Source organism: Osmerus eperlanus, chromosome 4 (assembly GCF_963692335.1).
Source record: "Osmerus eperlanus chromosome 4, fOsmEpe2.1, whole genome shotgun sequence".
Classification (NCBI taxonomy): domain Eukaryota; kingdom Metazoa; phylum Chordata; class Actinopteri; order Osmeriformes; family Osmeridae; genus Osmerus; species Osmerus eperlanus.
The window spans coordinates 11503628-11520781 of record NC_085021.1 but is presented as its reverse complement, the minus strand read 5'-3'; the positions used below and the strand labels follow the sequence as shown (position 1 = coordinate 11520781).

Sequence of the window (17154 nt, the reverse complement as noted above, 5' to 3'; positions counted from 1 at the left end):
TGGTTCAAAGTATTTCAATGTAATGCCCTGCCTTCCCTGTCCAAGGAATCATTTTAATTGTCTTGTTATGACTGTGGACTGTAGAAAACAACAATAATTCTGTCACCACTAGGTACAGATCTTTGAAGCTCCCCCCCACTTAGGCTACCTGGGCAAAGCACAGAGCCAAGACTTCCTTTTAGTTGCCACAGCAACCTGGCTGGCTCTTTGAAATCCTTACAGAAATAGAGCATTTATTCACTCATCCAATAGTTCTTTGAAGGAGGAAGCATCACGTTCTAAAACTCAACAAGGCAAAACATAGTCCTCATTAAAAACCCATTGTCACTAAAAAGTCTGTTTCCATATTTATTTTGCATAGATTTTTTCTAAACTAGCTTGCAGACTCTTAATGAGGGATAGTTTGGCAGTAATGTGGATACAGATTATCTTCTGATAAACAGGTGTAGATTAATAGATGGCAGTTATAAAAAGTTTCATTTCATTTACTGCTCGTAAAGTTCTTCAATTTTTCCAATTCTACGCACTTTAAGTAAATGCTGATCTATTGGTAGGTTTTGTTGTATCTAGGTTTTCCACATTCTTGCATCAGAAAAGCTTTTGCCTAAACTTGTATAACCTCACATTATTATTTTTAGATTATGTGTGTACGGTTTGCATCATTTACAAACCCTTAAGAAGTTAATTTAAATTGTGAACAGTTCGAAAATAAATACTTGCATTATTCCTTGAGAAGATAATTACACACTTATTTTGAAGTAAATAAAGCAGGCGGGTAATGGGCTGACGGACAGTTCAAAAGGCGAATCAGAGTCTCTACACCGTTGAGCACGTGGGTCGCAGACAGAGACCAGACTTCCGTCTTTAAAGTCTGTTTGCTCAATATGACAAAATAATTTTTTACGATGTCTAAATTGTTAAAGAATTCACTAACGGCATTCTCATGTATACAACCAGTCAGACAATTGCATATCTCTACACAGTCAAATATGAACGTCCAAAACTTTGAGAATAGGTCGATACACTCGGACAACGTTGAAGAAGTCCACAATGTGCCGATGGATGTTATAATACGTCCCATTCCTCCTGTACTCGACGAGCAGAAGGTTCAGAGCCTTATGAACACTATAAAGGTAAACGTTAGTTATTGGGAGAGGGCTTAATTATATGATATATCACGCTTAAGTAAAGCCATTTGTAAGTAATAGAAGGGGACAGTGTATCTTGACACATTCCCATACCATTTTTACCATTATCGTTCCTTTCCTCCATTGCCAAACACGACATGTTGTGTTTTTCTTGGTGATTTAAAAATAATTCAATTATTATAACCACAAAACAAAATAAATACATTTTAATGTACTTTACAGGATTCAGTGGACATCCACAAGGTGCCTCCCATCGACATACTCTGGATCCAAGGCAGAGATGGAGGGAATTACTACTATTCTTTTGGTGGCTGTCACAGGTTTGCAGCATACCAGCAGCTGAAAATGAGTACAATCCCTGCCAAGCTAGTCAAGTCAAACATATCAGATTTACGGACATACTTGGGTGCATCAACTCCTGATTTACGATGAAGCTGGATAACCAAAGTTTGTTTGTTTGTTTGTTTGTTTATTCGCATTTATACAATGATTAAAACAATATAAAGATACAAAAGAAGAGAAAAGAAAAAAAACATGAAGGTGGGGCCAGAAACCTATGTGGTTTTTCGTGGGGCCCACCCCAACAACTTAATAGTCAATATTATACATTAATCAAACTAAACAAAATTTTCCAAGATAAACAAATGAAATAAGTCGAAATTTTACCATAAATTATCTATATGAATTATAAGTTAATTTCACGTGTGAAACAAAAGTGAAAACAAAGAGAATCGTTGAAATGTTACAAGAAAATACATAATGAAACTCATTTTATATCATTGAACATAATAAATACGTGATCGATACTAAATATATTTAACATATTGCAAAAGAAATGAGTCGAAATGATGCATAGAAGTGTTTACATGTATATCAGGTTGTCAAATATCAAAGAAAAGAAAAACAGAAAACCAAAACAAGGAAAACAAACCAGAAAACAACAAATCAGGTGAAAGTAGTGCTTGGATGTTCTATGAAATCTTTTTTTAGAAGTTTTTTGAAAACGGGGAATGACAAGCAAGATTGTTGCAGTTGGGTTAGATTTTTCCATATGGTGGGGCCTCTAAACATTATTGTATGTTGTTTTAGACTAGATTTTGTCATGATTGGTCTTAACCCTTGTGTTATCTTCGGGTCATTCTGACCCATCAGTCATTGTGACCCACCGTCGTATTGCGACAAATTTACCTCATACAAAAACAAAGTGAAGCATTTTCTTTTAACTGTCGGGCTGTCTCAGACCCCCCACATTGGAATGGTTAAAAGAAAATTATTTTTATTTGTTTTTGTATTGGGTAAAATTGGGTAAACACAACGATGGTTCGTTATGAACCTTTGGGTCATGTGACCCGAAGGCAGCACGAGGGTTAAAAAATTCTGGTGTCTTGTATAGTGGTGGTGAATATCTGAGTTGAAGTTAAAAAGACTTTTGTAATGTTGAGGTAGGTAAGCGCTATTATGAACAATCTTATGGACAAGTGTTTTTGTGAAACCCTTTGTAGACACTCAGATGTTAACCCCAACATTATACCCACCGGGTACAAGTATTAGTATCCAGACATTATTTACCTAAAAAAGTAATGGATAATGTCAGCTGTATTTGATGCAGATGGAGCTCTGACCACTAGATGGAACTATAAGTCTTTAATTTTACCAGGCACCTTTTATAGCAAAAATCCTGGACAATGTTACTGGTTACATACCCCTACATTTAACAGTGATGTCACTTATTATTCATTATTAAAGAAAATGTGTAAAATTATCGTTTTCATCTGTATTGTTTTTGAGAAATTTGGCTTGTGCTCCTTTTGATCAATGTTCATTTTTGAGTTCACAATAACATTATTTGATGTTCTCCTTTGATAATTTGAACCTGCCCATCACATAAAAAGGGAAGATGTGCACGTGTCAGGGAGAAAGGTGAATTCTGTCAAAGTCCCACCAAGATGGCACAAGCTGCTCATATGCTGGCATGAGATCCGACTGCCTCCATGGTCATAATCAGACTTGCTGGAAAAATACACTACAAAAGGACACTATTTTTAGAATGGCTTGTGAGACATGCCACCATCCATCCAAGTGCACCAGTGCTCTGACCCAGCCCAAGTCTGTAAAGGATGCCTCTAGTTAACCTTCTAACCCTGGCCAGATTGTGTTAGCTTTAGACATGAGAAAAATAGAAAGAACTGATCTTCTCTCTGGGGATGAGCTAGAGGTAAATATATACTGTAAGGAAGACAACCTGAATACAAGCCCTATTTCCCTTTTCACTTTGAATTTAACATGACATTTAAAAAATGTCTACCAAAGCATACTATATTTTATTAACCGTAAAACCTACATGTCTGACATTTGCTGAGTAGAATGCATCATGGGGTTATAAAAACCAAGAGTCTGAGCCTCCTTGATAAGTTGTACAGTCAGAGCAGTCAGGGTCACAGACAAAGGCATCTGATTTTACGACCCCATGTCTACGGGTTCACAAGTCAAGCCTTTGATCTTGGACAGGGTGATTGCTACATTACAGATTGCTACACAGAGATAAGAGCTTTCCTTAACTAATATCCTAGCTTTGCATGGCTTAGACATGTCTCTTAGCCTCCCTCTGAGGAAGTGGAGGGAGACTAGGAGCAGCTTACGCCGAGTAGCCCTAAAGGACTGTAAATTTATCCAAAGAATCGTCGCGTGTGAGACCATTTCCTGTAGCTCCCTCGCTGTCTGGAAGTAACCATAGGTTACCATATCCTCAAAGGGTTCTTGACACGCAAAACGCTTGTTCAAGCAAAGAGAAAAAAAATGGCACCTGTTACTTTTGAGACTTAGTTGCATGGTTGTGCAGTGTTCTTTATCTTTTTTTAAAGATTAGGGGGGTAAGTACAGGAAGTGTTTCAGGTAATGTTGACAAATGGTTAGTTTCTGTACAATCTGTGCCTGAAAAATTATTTTATGAGGTTGCCACTATCAACATTTTATATGCAAAATGTGTAGAGAATGTTTGAGTGTTCTGCGCTAAAGTCAGGTTTGTGCAGTAAAAACAACATTGTATCTTGCTTTCAGCTGTTTGGAATAAAGATGCAATTGTCTTACTCCTCATTATCTTTTAAGTCTCCAACATGATCCAGTCCAGTTACTAAGTAAAACTGACCCATCCTGTAAGAACGGCACACTCTCTTTTTCTCATAAGTCTTCAACATCGCCCTTGATCGTTATTGGATGGTAAAATCAGTCTCAATAAAAAATCCTGCAAACGGACCTCCGAGGGGTCAGCTCACCCATTTGTTCCACTTTGGGAGGGGTTACTCCAAAGTCCTTTTGAGGGAAGGTGGGGTTGTTAGGTGAATGAGGGGAGGATGCCTCCAGAATTCCGCATCCGGAATTCCATGAGTCTGCCGGCCATCAAAGACATGTAATTTGTGCCAGACCTTGATCTTCCAATGTCTTACGTTTAAGCTCTCTGCTATTGATCTGTTTCCAAGTACCTATACAGTACTGTCGCCTTCAGGTGACACGTTTTGAAAATGATCTGACAATGGGGGTTTTTTTTTATGTTGGAAAGACTGTGGGTATAGGCCTTCTTCACATGCACTTTAGAAACATTTGTCTTTGAAACTTTTGTAAGGAACCTGTCCCTGACCTCTTCTGAAGGTTTGCCTCCTTTGAGATATTTTGAAAGAAATTACATTTACATTTAGTAGACGCTCTTATCCAGAGCGACTTACAGTAAGTACAGGGACATTCCCCCGAGGCAAGTAGGGTGAAGTGCCTTGCCCAAGGACAGTCAGGTCAGTTGGCATGACCGGGAATCGAACTGGCAACCTTCGGATTACTAGCCCGATTCCCTAACCACTCAGCCAACTGACTCCATTGAAATTAATGAGAACGACAGCTTTGTTTTGTCCTCGTTGACACCAAGCTTCCGTTCTCAGAACTCCATGGAAGAACAACATGGATCTCTGTATGTGGCCATGCAGGCAAATAGGCTGTTGCCTCATCACCATGGATAAATGGCAGCACTTCCTCTGGACGTAAGCCTTGCAAAATCACATGAATGTCGTTCAAATGCATGGTTTAACCTACTCTTTCCATCTATATACATAAGCTCTCTCGCTTTACCTCTCTCACATGTGGAAATACTAAATTTGTGCCATTGTATGATTGCTTAAGCATATGACTTTGGAAAAGCTGTAAGACTAGTAACACTTGATTGGCTGATGGATTCCATGGAAAGTTTTTGCTTCTACAGTATCTGTGTAATAACATCATGATTATTGTGTTTGATGTATATGTGTTTACAATACTTGTGTAATTAAGTATCACATTGATTAAGTGCTTACTAAAGACGTATGCTGAATAGAAAAGTTAAGTTAAGTCAATTCTTTAGTCGACTTACTTTAATGCTAGTTGGATTTGAATGAATTGCGGGTTATTCTCTATAGACCTGCTGTTAGTCATATAAATCACTGTTGGATCAGTGTTTCCTAATGAGATTTAGATGTCTGGCAGTTTGGAATTGTTGATGTAGCTGAACAACATGGAGTTAGTTTGATGTGTTGGTGGCAGAGGGCGTAAGGGACATGTTTGTGAGACCTGCCCTCTGGTGACATAGCTGTTAAAAGTCAGGGTTTCTAAATCTACCATTTGCCCCTCTTACTTTGTTTTCTCAGAACTGGACTGCATCCCTGGATCACCCCTGGACATCTGCTCAATGTTTATTTACTCAACACTTAACTTTCTCTTACTGCACTCAACATGGGGTTGGATAGTGTTGCGTTATGATATATTATTAATAAACTGATCACTAACCAGGGTAATTTACAGAAAGATACAATAAGAACCATTCCAATAATATCCAACTCCATTAATAGTACATTGTGTACATTATGTCAGCAATTCATGAGGTGAATGTTATATTTGTTGTCTTTTCAGATTGGGAAACACGATCAGTATACAGTTTCCAAATGGTGAATGTTTAAACCCTTAATTAGTAATGATTTGAATCCTAAAATCTTACAATTGTTTATGTAAATGAAAGTGCAAGGATATTATTAGGTTTTACTGTCAAATCCCTAGAGTCAGTTTGTTTTCGGAAGTTGATGCAATGTCTCCAGAGAAAAGAAACATCCACAAGATTAATTATTTGACATAGAGCAGATACCAATAAGTTTGAGAGCTATATACTTACTAGTAACATTTGCATGATATGCCAAACACGTGATTTTGATGTTTGAACCTATCAGATTCTAACCGATAATCCCATAGTTTTTGATGACATTCAGAAATTACACACAGAAAGTCAAAAGCGTCATCAATTGCATTCGTGAAAAAATGGGGTTATGCCACAGGGTGAACAGGCCTAAACGTTAGAGGTGAAAATAGTATCCCAAGCATTTAATGACTTATGCTGGCAATGAGGCGATGGGCACATTAGAGCTATAGGCCTTATAGTTTAGCAAACATGGTCTGGGAATTATGATTTTAAGGTAGGCCTAATTATTTGGTCATCGCCATTTTATTTATGGAAAACATTGAATTCCAGTTAAATAATAATAGAGTAACTAGCGATGTGCATGCTTCCCTTGTGAAATAGCCTATTGTTTGCAGCGTCTGTGTCCGACAGGCAAAACCCCCCAAAACAATCAGATTTGCATGATTACAGATTTACATTTACAATCGTTAAACTATAATAGTGCTTATGTAGGAATTATTTTTGTAACTCATGCAAACTGTAGACTGGGGATTGTCAGCTGGACATTACATGCATCACAACTCCTCCCATGAAGCTATAAGAGCCATGTTTTCCACTCACTATGCACAAGGAACAGATCCAACAATCTTAACCCATGGCACTACATTAAAATACAATACATTTTTGTTTTAAAGCCTAATTATTTGGACGTGTTGCAAACATCATACGCTTTTTCAGCCCCTCCACTCCAAAATGAATTTGAAGATTGACTGGACTTTAGGCTACTGAAGATACCTAACCAAGACATTTCGATGATGACTTTTGCCATGCTGCGGCCCATGGCCACTCATCTGGTCTACCCAGATCTTAGTATGATGTCTGAGGATGAAGAGAACCGAAGTGAGAGCGACGGAAGTTCGGATCAGAGCTATGGATGTTGTGCCACCACAGAAAAAAGACGGAGGATGTCAAGAAAATCTGGAGGGAACAGTGTTGTCATTGTAAAGCAGAGGAACGCAGCCAATGCACGGGAGCGAGACCGAACCCAAAGCGTCAACACAGCATTTACTGCGCTTCGGACTCTGATTCCCACAGAGCCGGTGGATAGAAAGTTATCCAAAATAGAGACACTTCGCCTGGCATCCAGCTACATTTCACATCTAGCCAACGTGCTGCTGGTCGGAGATGGCAACGGTGATGGACAACCCTGTCTTGGCGCAGTTTACGCACAAGGAGACAGCGGTGGAAAGCAACCGCGCACAATCTGCACCTTCTGTTTAAGCAACCAAAGAAAAGGGGTAATTCAGTGCATATTCTCATAACCTGATTGTATCTTAACTGATGCATCGATGAGCACTTAACATGATATAATTTAGCCTGTAGAAGTGGGAAGGTATTGATGCAAACGAAACACCACTTAATTATTAGATGGTAGGACTAGGTAACACAGTATGTAAATTCTTTGGGCACTTCACCTTGTGCACGAAATAAAGTTTTACACATGAGACAGTATGAATATTTAGCCCTATCTGAACTCAAGAGATAATAATATGCTTTCCAGAAACGTTGTCGAATTTTATGTTTATATAGAACAACAAACATAAGTCATAAGCCTACGTGTTTATAAACGGCATACTGGACCAAACCGTAAACTGGAATGACTGAAATTGCAATATTGGATTTGGAATATTGGAATTAATTTTTCCTCATGTAGTAGTGGTGACACCATGTCATAGTAACTATATTAGCACTTATAGTTTGTCCCTTTTCCTTTCAGATAAAAGATGGGAAAGATTGTCTAAAAATGAGAAGCGTTGGTTCACTGCGAATGAGTCGCAAAACAGAACACAGCTAACACCGTCATCAGCTCAAGCCCAAGTCCTCACATTCTCAGGGAACATTTAAAGCTGGTCAAAGATACACATACATATGCTGGACAAAAAGATGGAAATAGGCTACAGTGACTATTTATACTTGATAAATACTGAAGATGTGCTGTGAGAAACAAGGCCTGTGATGCACAAGCCTTTAAAGAATGCAGTGCATTTACAGAATGTATTGATTTGTAATTTTTTGTATTTTGTGAACAACACTTGTATACTACAGTGTACCACATAAAATAAAGTATATTTTTATCTAGATGAATTTACAGGGACTTATGTATTTTATTTGATCCTGAAACGACGTGACTTTTCCTCAGTCCAGTTTCATCATAAATGTAATTAAGCTGCTTTTGAACGCCTGTCTGAATATTTATTGTAGAATTCCTGAAAATGTTTTTATTTTTTCCACCTAGAAACATCATAAACATTCGCTAATAAAACATTTCATGATGTTTGATTTAAATGTCAAAATGCCTGTTATGGATTTAAATGACTAAATGTTTTAGTGACGATCTTTAATGACAAACAAGTAACATATTTTCAAAGCATGATAACGTGTTAAATAAATGTGTTTAACGTTTTTAAATGTTAATGTAAAAAAGGGTTATTATTCAGCCTTTTATTTTTGAAGATCATACTATTTACAACATGTGTATGTCTACATTTCTACAAGTAATCCACAGACAAGAGAGAACAGAAAACGTTTTTAAAATCAATGCAATGCTTATTGTAGCTCGTATTTTAAGAACAACATAGATTGTCTATGATATGTGGGACATCAGCAGGGGGCAAGGCATTTATTTCACAGAGTATGCTTGATTAGAGAGGGGTCTGCACTTCTACAAAGTGCCCATTTTAAATTACATCTCTGTTTCTGTTGCTCTCTCTCTCTGTCTCTCTCTCTCTTTCTCTCTGTCTCTCTCTCTCTCTCTCTCTCTCTCTCTCTATCTCTCTCTCTCTCTCTCTCTCTCTCTCTTATTTCCAATAGCTTTGCCAAGAAGTTGTTTATGAAGTCTACAGAGCCATAGCAAAGGGTCAGGGTTTCTTGTGTCATTGACTGGTGTATTTTTGCAAATCTCACGGTTGCCATTTTTGAAGTCTGGTATCGATTAGTCATGGCAAATAGTAGCCCTCTCTCTGCTTAGAGCCTTCCAGACAGCTGTGGGGATGTCGAAGGTATAAATCACTGGTGTGGGCCTAGTGGACAGGGAGGTGGGGTGAGAGGTTGGAGGTCTTGGTGGAACACAAAAAACAAAGCTAAAGAAATGAAACAAGATCCGGTTGACATCTTGACACAGTCCTCCACCATGCTGTTGAATTACTGGTTTTTAAACATATATGAGGAGGTATGTTTTTGATATCAGGATATGAAAAGTAATGTTGTTCTTTTCATGTATTATTTTATTTGATCATTTGAAATAGACAACCATAAAGGTTCTAATGGAGACGTACAGTTCAGTAGTTAAGTTTTCCTGGATTCTCTACACAGTTAGCCATCAATGCAGGGTTATATCACATAATTAAATTGTTTCAGGTGTCTTTGTCTTTGGGTAAAATTAAACTAAAGTATTTAAATAATTTAAGTATTAGTGTTTTAGCTCTCCCAGATGTGAAATGCGTTTCAATATTATCTATCTAAGTAATCTCTACAACCAAAGTAACTTTATGTCCACTGGAATTCTTTCAGAATAAGTTTGAAGATCTGTGATTTCCAGTGCTGTTGGCTGCTTGGCCGCATCAATCTTTATGGATTTCGGCCTCCCTCTTTCAGTCTCCACTTACCACGTTTGTGATCGGTCTAGCAGACAGAGCAGGGAAAAAGAATGCAGACTGAACTGTGAATAGGCACACAAACGTTCCCTAGTGATATGATAGGTTGTATGGTAATAATTTCCCAGATAGTAAACTGTACATGCTGGGGGTCTATACAGCCCCAATCCCTCCCCACTTTCCCTGTCCGGCTCTGCCTGACAATTTTCTTTGGTCAGACCCTCATACTCCAGTCCCAGGGCTCGTCAAATGGCTCCCTGCAGGCTCCCCAAGCAGGAAGATGTCACAGAGGCACAGGAAGGAAAAACATGCACAGTCGACCTCTCTGAGGTACTCTCTGTGCGGCACGCTCTGGGTCAACACCTGCCTTGACATCATCCGGCGCTGGGACCCAGATGTACAGCTCTCTGTGGTACTTAATGGGTGAGTAAACGAAAAAAGGTCTGCTTTAAACACAACAAATAGAGAATGATATTTAAAAATGACAGGGACAAATGGATGATGACTAGTAAGAGGATCGTAGGAAAAGCCACAGTGGGTTGGTTTAATTTGTCTGGCAGACAACGTTGGATCCACCTTGGAGACAACACTAAAGAGGTTTATGCGTTGTTTTTCTGTGATTTTTTCTCTCTCGGAAGCTTGCATCTCCCTACAGCCCAAAAAGAACTCCTGCAGGAAGACTTTCAGCAGGGGTGAAATGGAGCTAGACAGCACTTCCATCCCTCTCAGTCTGACACCTGAGATGAATGTCCTACATATGGGTTCTACTTTTGTGAGAGGAGAAATAAATATATATAATTATTTTTGTTTTTTATGTCATTTATTCATCACCATTACTTAAAGTAAGTTTCTTTAAAATACCAAACTGTGGAAGATCCTTAAAAAGTTTGTCAATAAGCATCTTTATAAGCAATAAAAAATCTGCACATCTTAAGGTTTCCATAAGATGTTTTATTTGGTCACGAAGAGTGGTATGTGATTAATAAAAAGCGAATTGAGAATTTACTGACATGTCGCCAGTAAAAAGTTGGTACTGCTCACAAGGCAATCTTATTAGGGAAATGTTATGGAATCAGGCACTATCTTTCTAAATACAAGAAAGAACAGGTGGATACAGAGTACTTGAATGTTAAATAAATCATAATCCGAACATTTTCCTACTTCCCTGACCCACCTCCCTTAAAATGAAAAACATTAAAGTGGTTTATCCAGAAAGGGGAAGGAAGTGAAATGTTTTTTCTGCGTCATGTGGGAGCAGAACGTTAATTCCCAGGCGTGTGCTTTCCGTACGTCCAGACATTTGCAGCCCCAAGAGCCTTGATAAAGAGCTCTGTTTGGAAAAAGCGGTTTGCAAGGGTAATATTTTAATAACATCCTCTCTAGGCCCTCAGCTCCAAACAAACACTATTTCTCCATAACTCAAACACCCATTGACAGAGGAGATGGCCCCTTGCTTAACCTGCATGTCAGAGATATTAATGGCTGTCGGACATATGTTGTGGCTCCTATGTTTTAAAGGTTGATACCCCACTTCCGATCTTTTACGACTGATTTTCCAGAAGAAGACAAGGAGGAGGGAGCCGAGGAGGCTCTGAGGGGAGAAGGTCCTCCTGCTCTAGGTCATGTCTACAGAATCCTCCCAGGCACATGCACACAAGAACCATTGTTTTCATGTGCCACTGAGTTTGGCAGGGGCTTGAGGAAGAATTATAAGAGAATCAAAGAGGGGTTGGGGTTAGTGGGCTGGAGGTAAAGGAATTCCCAGAGAAGTAATTGCAGAACAATACAGACAACCTTTCATCCACTCTGGTACACTGAGGATCCACCCCTCAGGATTCAGTAGCTACTCCGTAGTAAGAAGAAGAGGTAAGAAAAAGGCGCAAAAGTGACTCAAGGAGTTTACTTCCTTGTAAAACAGTTGAACAATGCAAAACAGATCTGTGAATGTAAGCTTTTGCGTTCTCAATATAGGAGTGACTTAGTAAATGTGTTCATCCTCAATAGCAGGGGACTGTCAAATAGCGAGCCTATAGGTAATAGCGTATATGTGTGTAGAGTTCTCAATCATTAACTAAAATCTGTTCCACCATGACACATAAAAGTACATTGTGTGGGTGTGTGTGTGCATGTGCACATATGCATGCATGCGTGTATGTATATGTGTCTGTGTGTACTTCATGGGAAAGTCTCCCAGCTGCACAGGGCCAGTGGTAGAACTACAGGAACCATTGGGGCATTACATTTCAGCACCAGAGCAAACACTGAGAGGATATCCTCAATCAGAGGCTATGGAGTGTGCAAGGAACAACCTCGTTGACAGAAACATGCAGCTGGATACGCTAATAACCTCTGGGATCTAATGTAATATGCAACTATGCATTTTAGTACACACATGATGATCAAATTCAACACACACACTTAAAACAACAAACTCAGCCAAGTCTTTAAGGATATTGGAGATTTTTTACAGTACTTCTGCTACTATTTTTCAATACTAATAGTGATTTCACACTTTCAAGAAATGTTTTCTCAAACATAATTTATATTTTTCATGTTTTACTTTACATCGGCCACACTCTTTGCATCAGTTGCACATTCCATAGATATTGAATAAGATGTGCTTTACTGACCATGAAATCTCAACACCTGGACAACAGAGTGGCCTAACTAGTGAATGATTATTTTGAAACTCTTCACAGAATCAGCACAAAAATAATTGAGAACATATTTGTTTCAAGGCTCAATTTTTCTTGCCACCAGGGAAATAAAAGGAAAAACTGTACCTTAAATTTCCAACTTTAATTCATACCCAGGATAATTGCCCCTTTTGAAATGTGTAAACATGCACAGCTGTAAAGACCCACATTATAAAAGAAAGAGACAGATATTGGTACAATGACCATTTATGTTACAGCAAGCTTGCTCAACTGTGTCTCCTTTTTGCTCATTGTGTCAGCACCTCCTGAAGGAAGCATTGTTTAATCCAGATGGTGGAATCTGAAGACCTCATCTCTTCCTTTTTCCATAAAGTCAGTCTTCTATTAATAACCACATATCTACCTCCTTTGTCAACAGGAGCGAAACATACAAATAATATGGTTCAAGAAAGACAATGGGGAGGTCTCATGTAAGAAAAACAACAGGATGAGACATAACCCTTGTGTGTTTGAAGTGACTGTATCATGACGACTGATGGAATGAGGGGTACTTTATATACTGTATGGATGCTGTATATAGTGTTTTATATTTTTGCTCTGTCAGTTTGAAAAATAATATAATGTAATGCTGGGCAGCCTACATAACATGCAGGTATTGTACCAATAACAGCCACAAGATGGCAGACTGTATTAAATGAAAAGGCAGGTAACACATTCACCAGGAATTGAAACTTACAGGGTGACAACCCTTCACTACACTTAATTCAAATGCAGAACCATTCATTATTTCATCTTGATGTCACCATGCTGTTTTTCTGTGTAAGTGGGAAACTCCTGATTTCTTGAAACGTATCTGTCATTCAATTTTCACAATGTAATCTGAGGCATGACTTGATGTCTGGTGAATGACATACTCACATTACTAACATTTACTATTTGGTTTTATATGGTTAACTTGTGTCAGCTTTACCAAACCGAAACATTTTTCTATAAAAATGGTCGCTGGTTGACAATTCAGGAACTGCCTTGGAAGGTACTGTAGGCCTAACTTTTGCTTGTTTGTCTCAGGTGCTGTTGAGCAGTGTAGCCTTATCCCAGAGTCTGAGAAAAAAACATGCAGACTGCAATGACCATGTTTCTCTACAGTGCATGGCTGTTCAGGGGAATAGGAATTACCGCTCCGTCACATGGTATAAGGTACACTATTTTACAAGCCAGATCAGATATGCTATGTTGAATTGAATATCGATTGTTTATTACTGTCATATCCATATGAACTTATTGATTAGTATTTGTCTTTATTGTGTTTGTTTCCTCATTGTGCAGCTCAATAACCGGACTGGCATAATACGGAAAAGTGATAATAAAACAACAAAGTTCAAGTACAACCGCACTGTTACCTTTGGAGCAAATGACAGTCTGGCCCTTCCCTCAGTCAGGCCTGAAGATGGAGGAATCTACCAGTGTTTAATCAGGGTAAACATAGGAGATCAAAACAGACAGTCAGATATCCAACTGACTGTATCAGGTACCACTGCTGTTAAATATTCTGATTTGAACTTGGTTGAAGTTAAAAGTTGGGAAAGTGAGTGGGTAATGTGAGTGTTGAATGAGCCTAGTCAACATAAAAAAATAAGTCCCGAATGAGGTCCTTGTGTACATCCACTTCATCACAAAATACATTAGCATTCCAAAAGCATCCACAAAAGTCCACAAAAACATAAATGTAAGTCTTAGTACCGACGTTAAACTTGTATTCAGCCAAATTAATCATCGTTTAGATACGTGTAGAATCAAACACATACTGTAACTTTCTTAACTTGTGATTTGTTCACAGATTGCGTGACTCCAGTTTATTTGACTACAACAGTGACATTCAAAGGCAACATCAACAGTTCAAGCCCGCACTGGCCCCCCCCGCATGTGGGGGAGGTATCCTTCCTCTGGAGTGTCACAGGGTTCTTAGTGGTGTACCTGGTCAAACTCTCTCTCTGTCTCATCTTCATCTGGGTAAATCAACATTCCTCACCTATGTTGCATCATAGCAAACATGTTTTCTGCAAAACTATTATTATCCCAAAACATTGTAAAAAGAAAAAAATAATTGATATAGAATAAACACTTTGCAAGGTTTCATTTACTGTTGTTGCACCCCCCCCCCCCCCCACACACACACACACACCCCACCCCACATCCTGTGACACAATGTAATGTGGTGAGCATACCCCTTTTTTGAAAGATGTTCTCATTTAACGGTTTTATATTTTCCCTGTTAGGTTTCTAAAGCCATCAAGAGAAAGCTACTCAAACAAAAACAGCAGAGATGGCAAAGATGATTTGAACTGTATATTATTAACATTCATACAAGAAAGTGGGTTGATGAAATGGATCATATGAAGACTGCTTTTACAATGAGACTGTATTTAACAATGTTCTGTCAAATCTATTTTGGGCTACTCTATGTGAATACCATTCTTGACTCATCTCTAACAGTGTCAGCCACAGTGACCTTTACACACACAGAAAAAAAATGTCAAATTGAAACTCTGTTTCTTCCTTTCTATATTTTTCCATTAATAGAGAAAGTCATTGACTCTTTGGCCAATATTATTTTATTTGTATATATATATACATGTATTTCTTTTTTTTTCTTCCCAAAAAGTGCGTTCATTCTGCCAATAATTTGCTGGATGCCGGTGTGTTGTTGTGATTGCTTTCCACCTATTCATGATCAGTTTGATCCTGATGAGGTATGAATGACCTGCGTTTCTTGGAGCCCCTGCTGATCATGTCCTGTTGCTCTACCTTCTTATGCTCAGACAGTGGTGTGTGTGTGTGTGTGCGTGCGTGCGTGAGCATGATAGTGTGAGATGTTATATAAAATGGTATGTGTTTAAAGAGTTTTAATTTCAAATTCTGATGACTTCTCATGGACTTTTGTTGGTTAGCCTTGTTGCTCTGCCAAAAGTATTGCCTACCAAAGCACTGCGATAAAGATATATACTTAACCATGTATTTGATCTTATTTCTCGTATTTTTCTATATTGTACTGCAGTTTTGGGATGATGAGAATACATGCTATTTAAATGGTAAACTGATAAAAAGGTTGACCAATCTTGGTGATTCATGGCTCTCATGATTCCATATGTCTCAAAAACAGTCTAAATTACCAAAAAGAAAAACACTTTGTCAAGGTGGTATGAAGTTCACATTTGATTCCTCCAAGAGTAGAAATGAAAGCAAGAACATAAATCAAGATATGGTACAACATACATTTCATTTTCACATACATTTAGTCATTTAGTCATTTAGCAGACGCCCTTATCCAGAGCGACCAGTTAATCCAGGAATCGAACCGGCAACCTTCTGATTAATAGCCTGATTCCCTAACCGCTCAGCAATCTGACCCCCATGTACAATGCAACAGGGGATCAACATGACTTTTTATTTGAAAGCTGTACTAAGGTGGCACTAATTTATAGAGTTTATAGGTGTCATAGTTTTGAGAGATTAAACATGTGGTGTTAATAATTCATAATAAATGGCTTTGCTGACTGTCAGTGTCACCTGTGTTTCACGTTCTTGCTTACCACTGTTCTGTTTAAAAGACAGCAAAAGGAATGAACCACATTCTTTAAGCCTAAGAAAGGTCTACAATACAAACACAGTGTTGCTATCAGGACACCAATGTTACAAAAGTAATGCATTTGAGATTTGAGATAAGAAATACATTTGCATTTAAATTATCCCTCACTTGATCCAAGCAATTCACGTAAACTAAACTCATCTACAATCTCTTTTTCACTAGGTTAATTTGTTTTGTTTCTAGAGAAAGTGAAAGACCAGTCAGTTGTTCCTCTGTGAGTGCAGCCAGCATTGGCCCAGCTCAGCTGGGGGGGTCAGGGAATACAGCTGGTTAGATGCTGTCCTGCTGGGTGCACAGGCCTCTCCGCAGCCATGGATCAAAGAAAAATCAATAATGGTTCTTCAATGACTTGACCTCTGGTTCGCAGCTCCACAACAATATGAAAAATATGATATGGATCATGTAAGTATTACTTTGAAACCTTATTACAGCATTGTCTTTTTCTTGATGTTCACATCTGAGTAATCAATGTACAACATCTGTGAAAATGAGCCTTCAACAGTTGTGTATACTTGTTTTCACTTTTATTTGTGTCATTATTTGTTTTGATTTTGTGAAAAACGAATGGCCATCTAACAATTTCAAAGCATTGGATGCTCAATACCTAACACATATATATACAAAGATACCAGGACTACAGGGAAACAAGGACTTCGATTTTTCCTGGATATTCTGCACAGGTGTTTGTCTTTAAGGTCACTGTATTCTAGAGCGCTGCATTCATTCATTCTTTCATTAATTTGTTCCTGATTGTAACGTGGCCTGACAGCAGGTCAGAGACTATGAGTCATCACCCTTTTTTGTTTGTTCTTTCATTGACTTTTAGTTGCTCTCATACACTGTTAATGTTTCTGTTTCATCGGAA

At 38.4% G+C, this 17154-nt stretch overlaps 3 protein-coding genes across 5 annotated transcripts; all 3 read left to right on the top strand.

Annotated features, from left to right (window-relative positions):
• Positions 1-837: 837 nt before the first annotated feature.
• On the top strand, positions 838-2904 carry srxn1 (sulfiredoxin 1 homolog (S. cerevisiae)). 2 transcript variants are annotated; one of them, XM_062458133.1, is made up of 3 exons: positions 838-1133; positions 1371-1593; positions 2627-2904. In XM_062458133.1, exons 1-2 carry the CDS (start codon positions 906-908, stop codon positions 1578-1580), a joined length of 438 nt encoding a protein of 145 aa, XP_062314117.1. In that variant the 5' UTR covers positions 838-905; the 3' UTR covers positions 1581-1593; positions 2627-2904. The 2 variants fall into 2 exon arrangements, with proteins under 2 accessions (XP_062314117.1, XP_062314116.1); XM_062458132.1 differs by having other exon boundaries at positions 1371-2904.
• Positions 2905-6971: 4067 nt separating this feature from the next.
• On the top strand, positions 6972-10825 carry tcf15 (transcription factor 15). 2 transcript variants are annotated; one of them, XR_009929958.1, is made up of 4 exons: positions 6972-7631; positions 8111-9562; positions 10148-10409; positions 10625-10825. XR_009929958.1 is itself a non-coding variant. In XM_062458998.1 (2 exons), the coding sequence occupies exons 1-2, from the start codon at positions 7146-7148 to the stop codon at positions 8186-8188; spliced, it is 564 nt and encodes a 187-aa protein (XP_062314982.1). In that variant the 5' UTR covers positions 6972-7145; the 3' UTR covers positions 8189-9747. The 2 variants fall into 2 exon arrangements, 1 of the variants encoding a protein (XP_062314982.1); XM_062458998.1 differs by lacking the exons at positions 10148-10409; positions 10625-10825 and having other exon boundaries at positions 8111-9747.
• Positions 10826-13431: 2606 nt separating this feature from the next.
• LOC134018253 (uncharacterized) lies at positions 13432-16192 on the top strand. The gene is made up of 5 exons (XM_062458131.1): positions 13432-13462; positions 13712-13840; positions 13970-14171; positions 14481-14653; positions 14920-16192. Exons 1-5 carry the CDS (start codon positions 13448-13450, stop codon positions 14977-14979), a joined length of 579 nt encoding a protein of 192 aa, XP_062314115.1. The 5' UTR covers positions 13432-13447; the 3' UTR covers positions 14980-16192.
• The last annotated feature ends 962 nt before the right edge of the window (positions 16193-17154 follow it).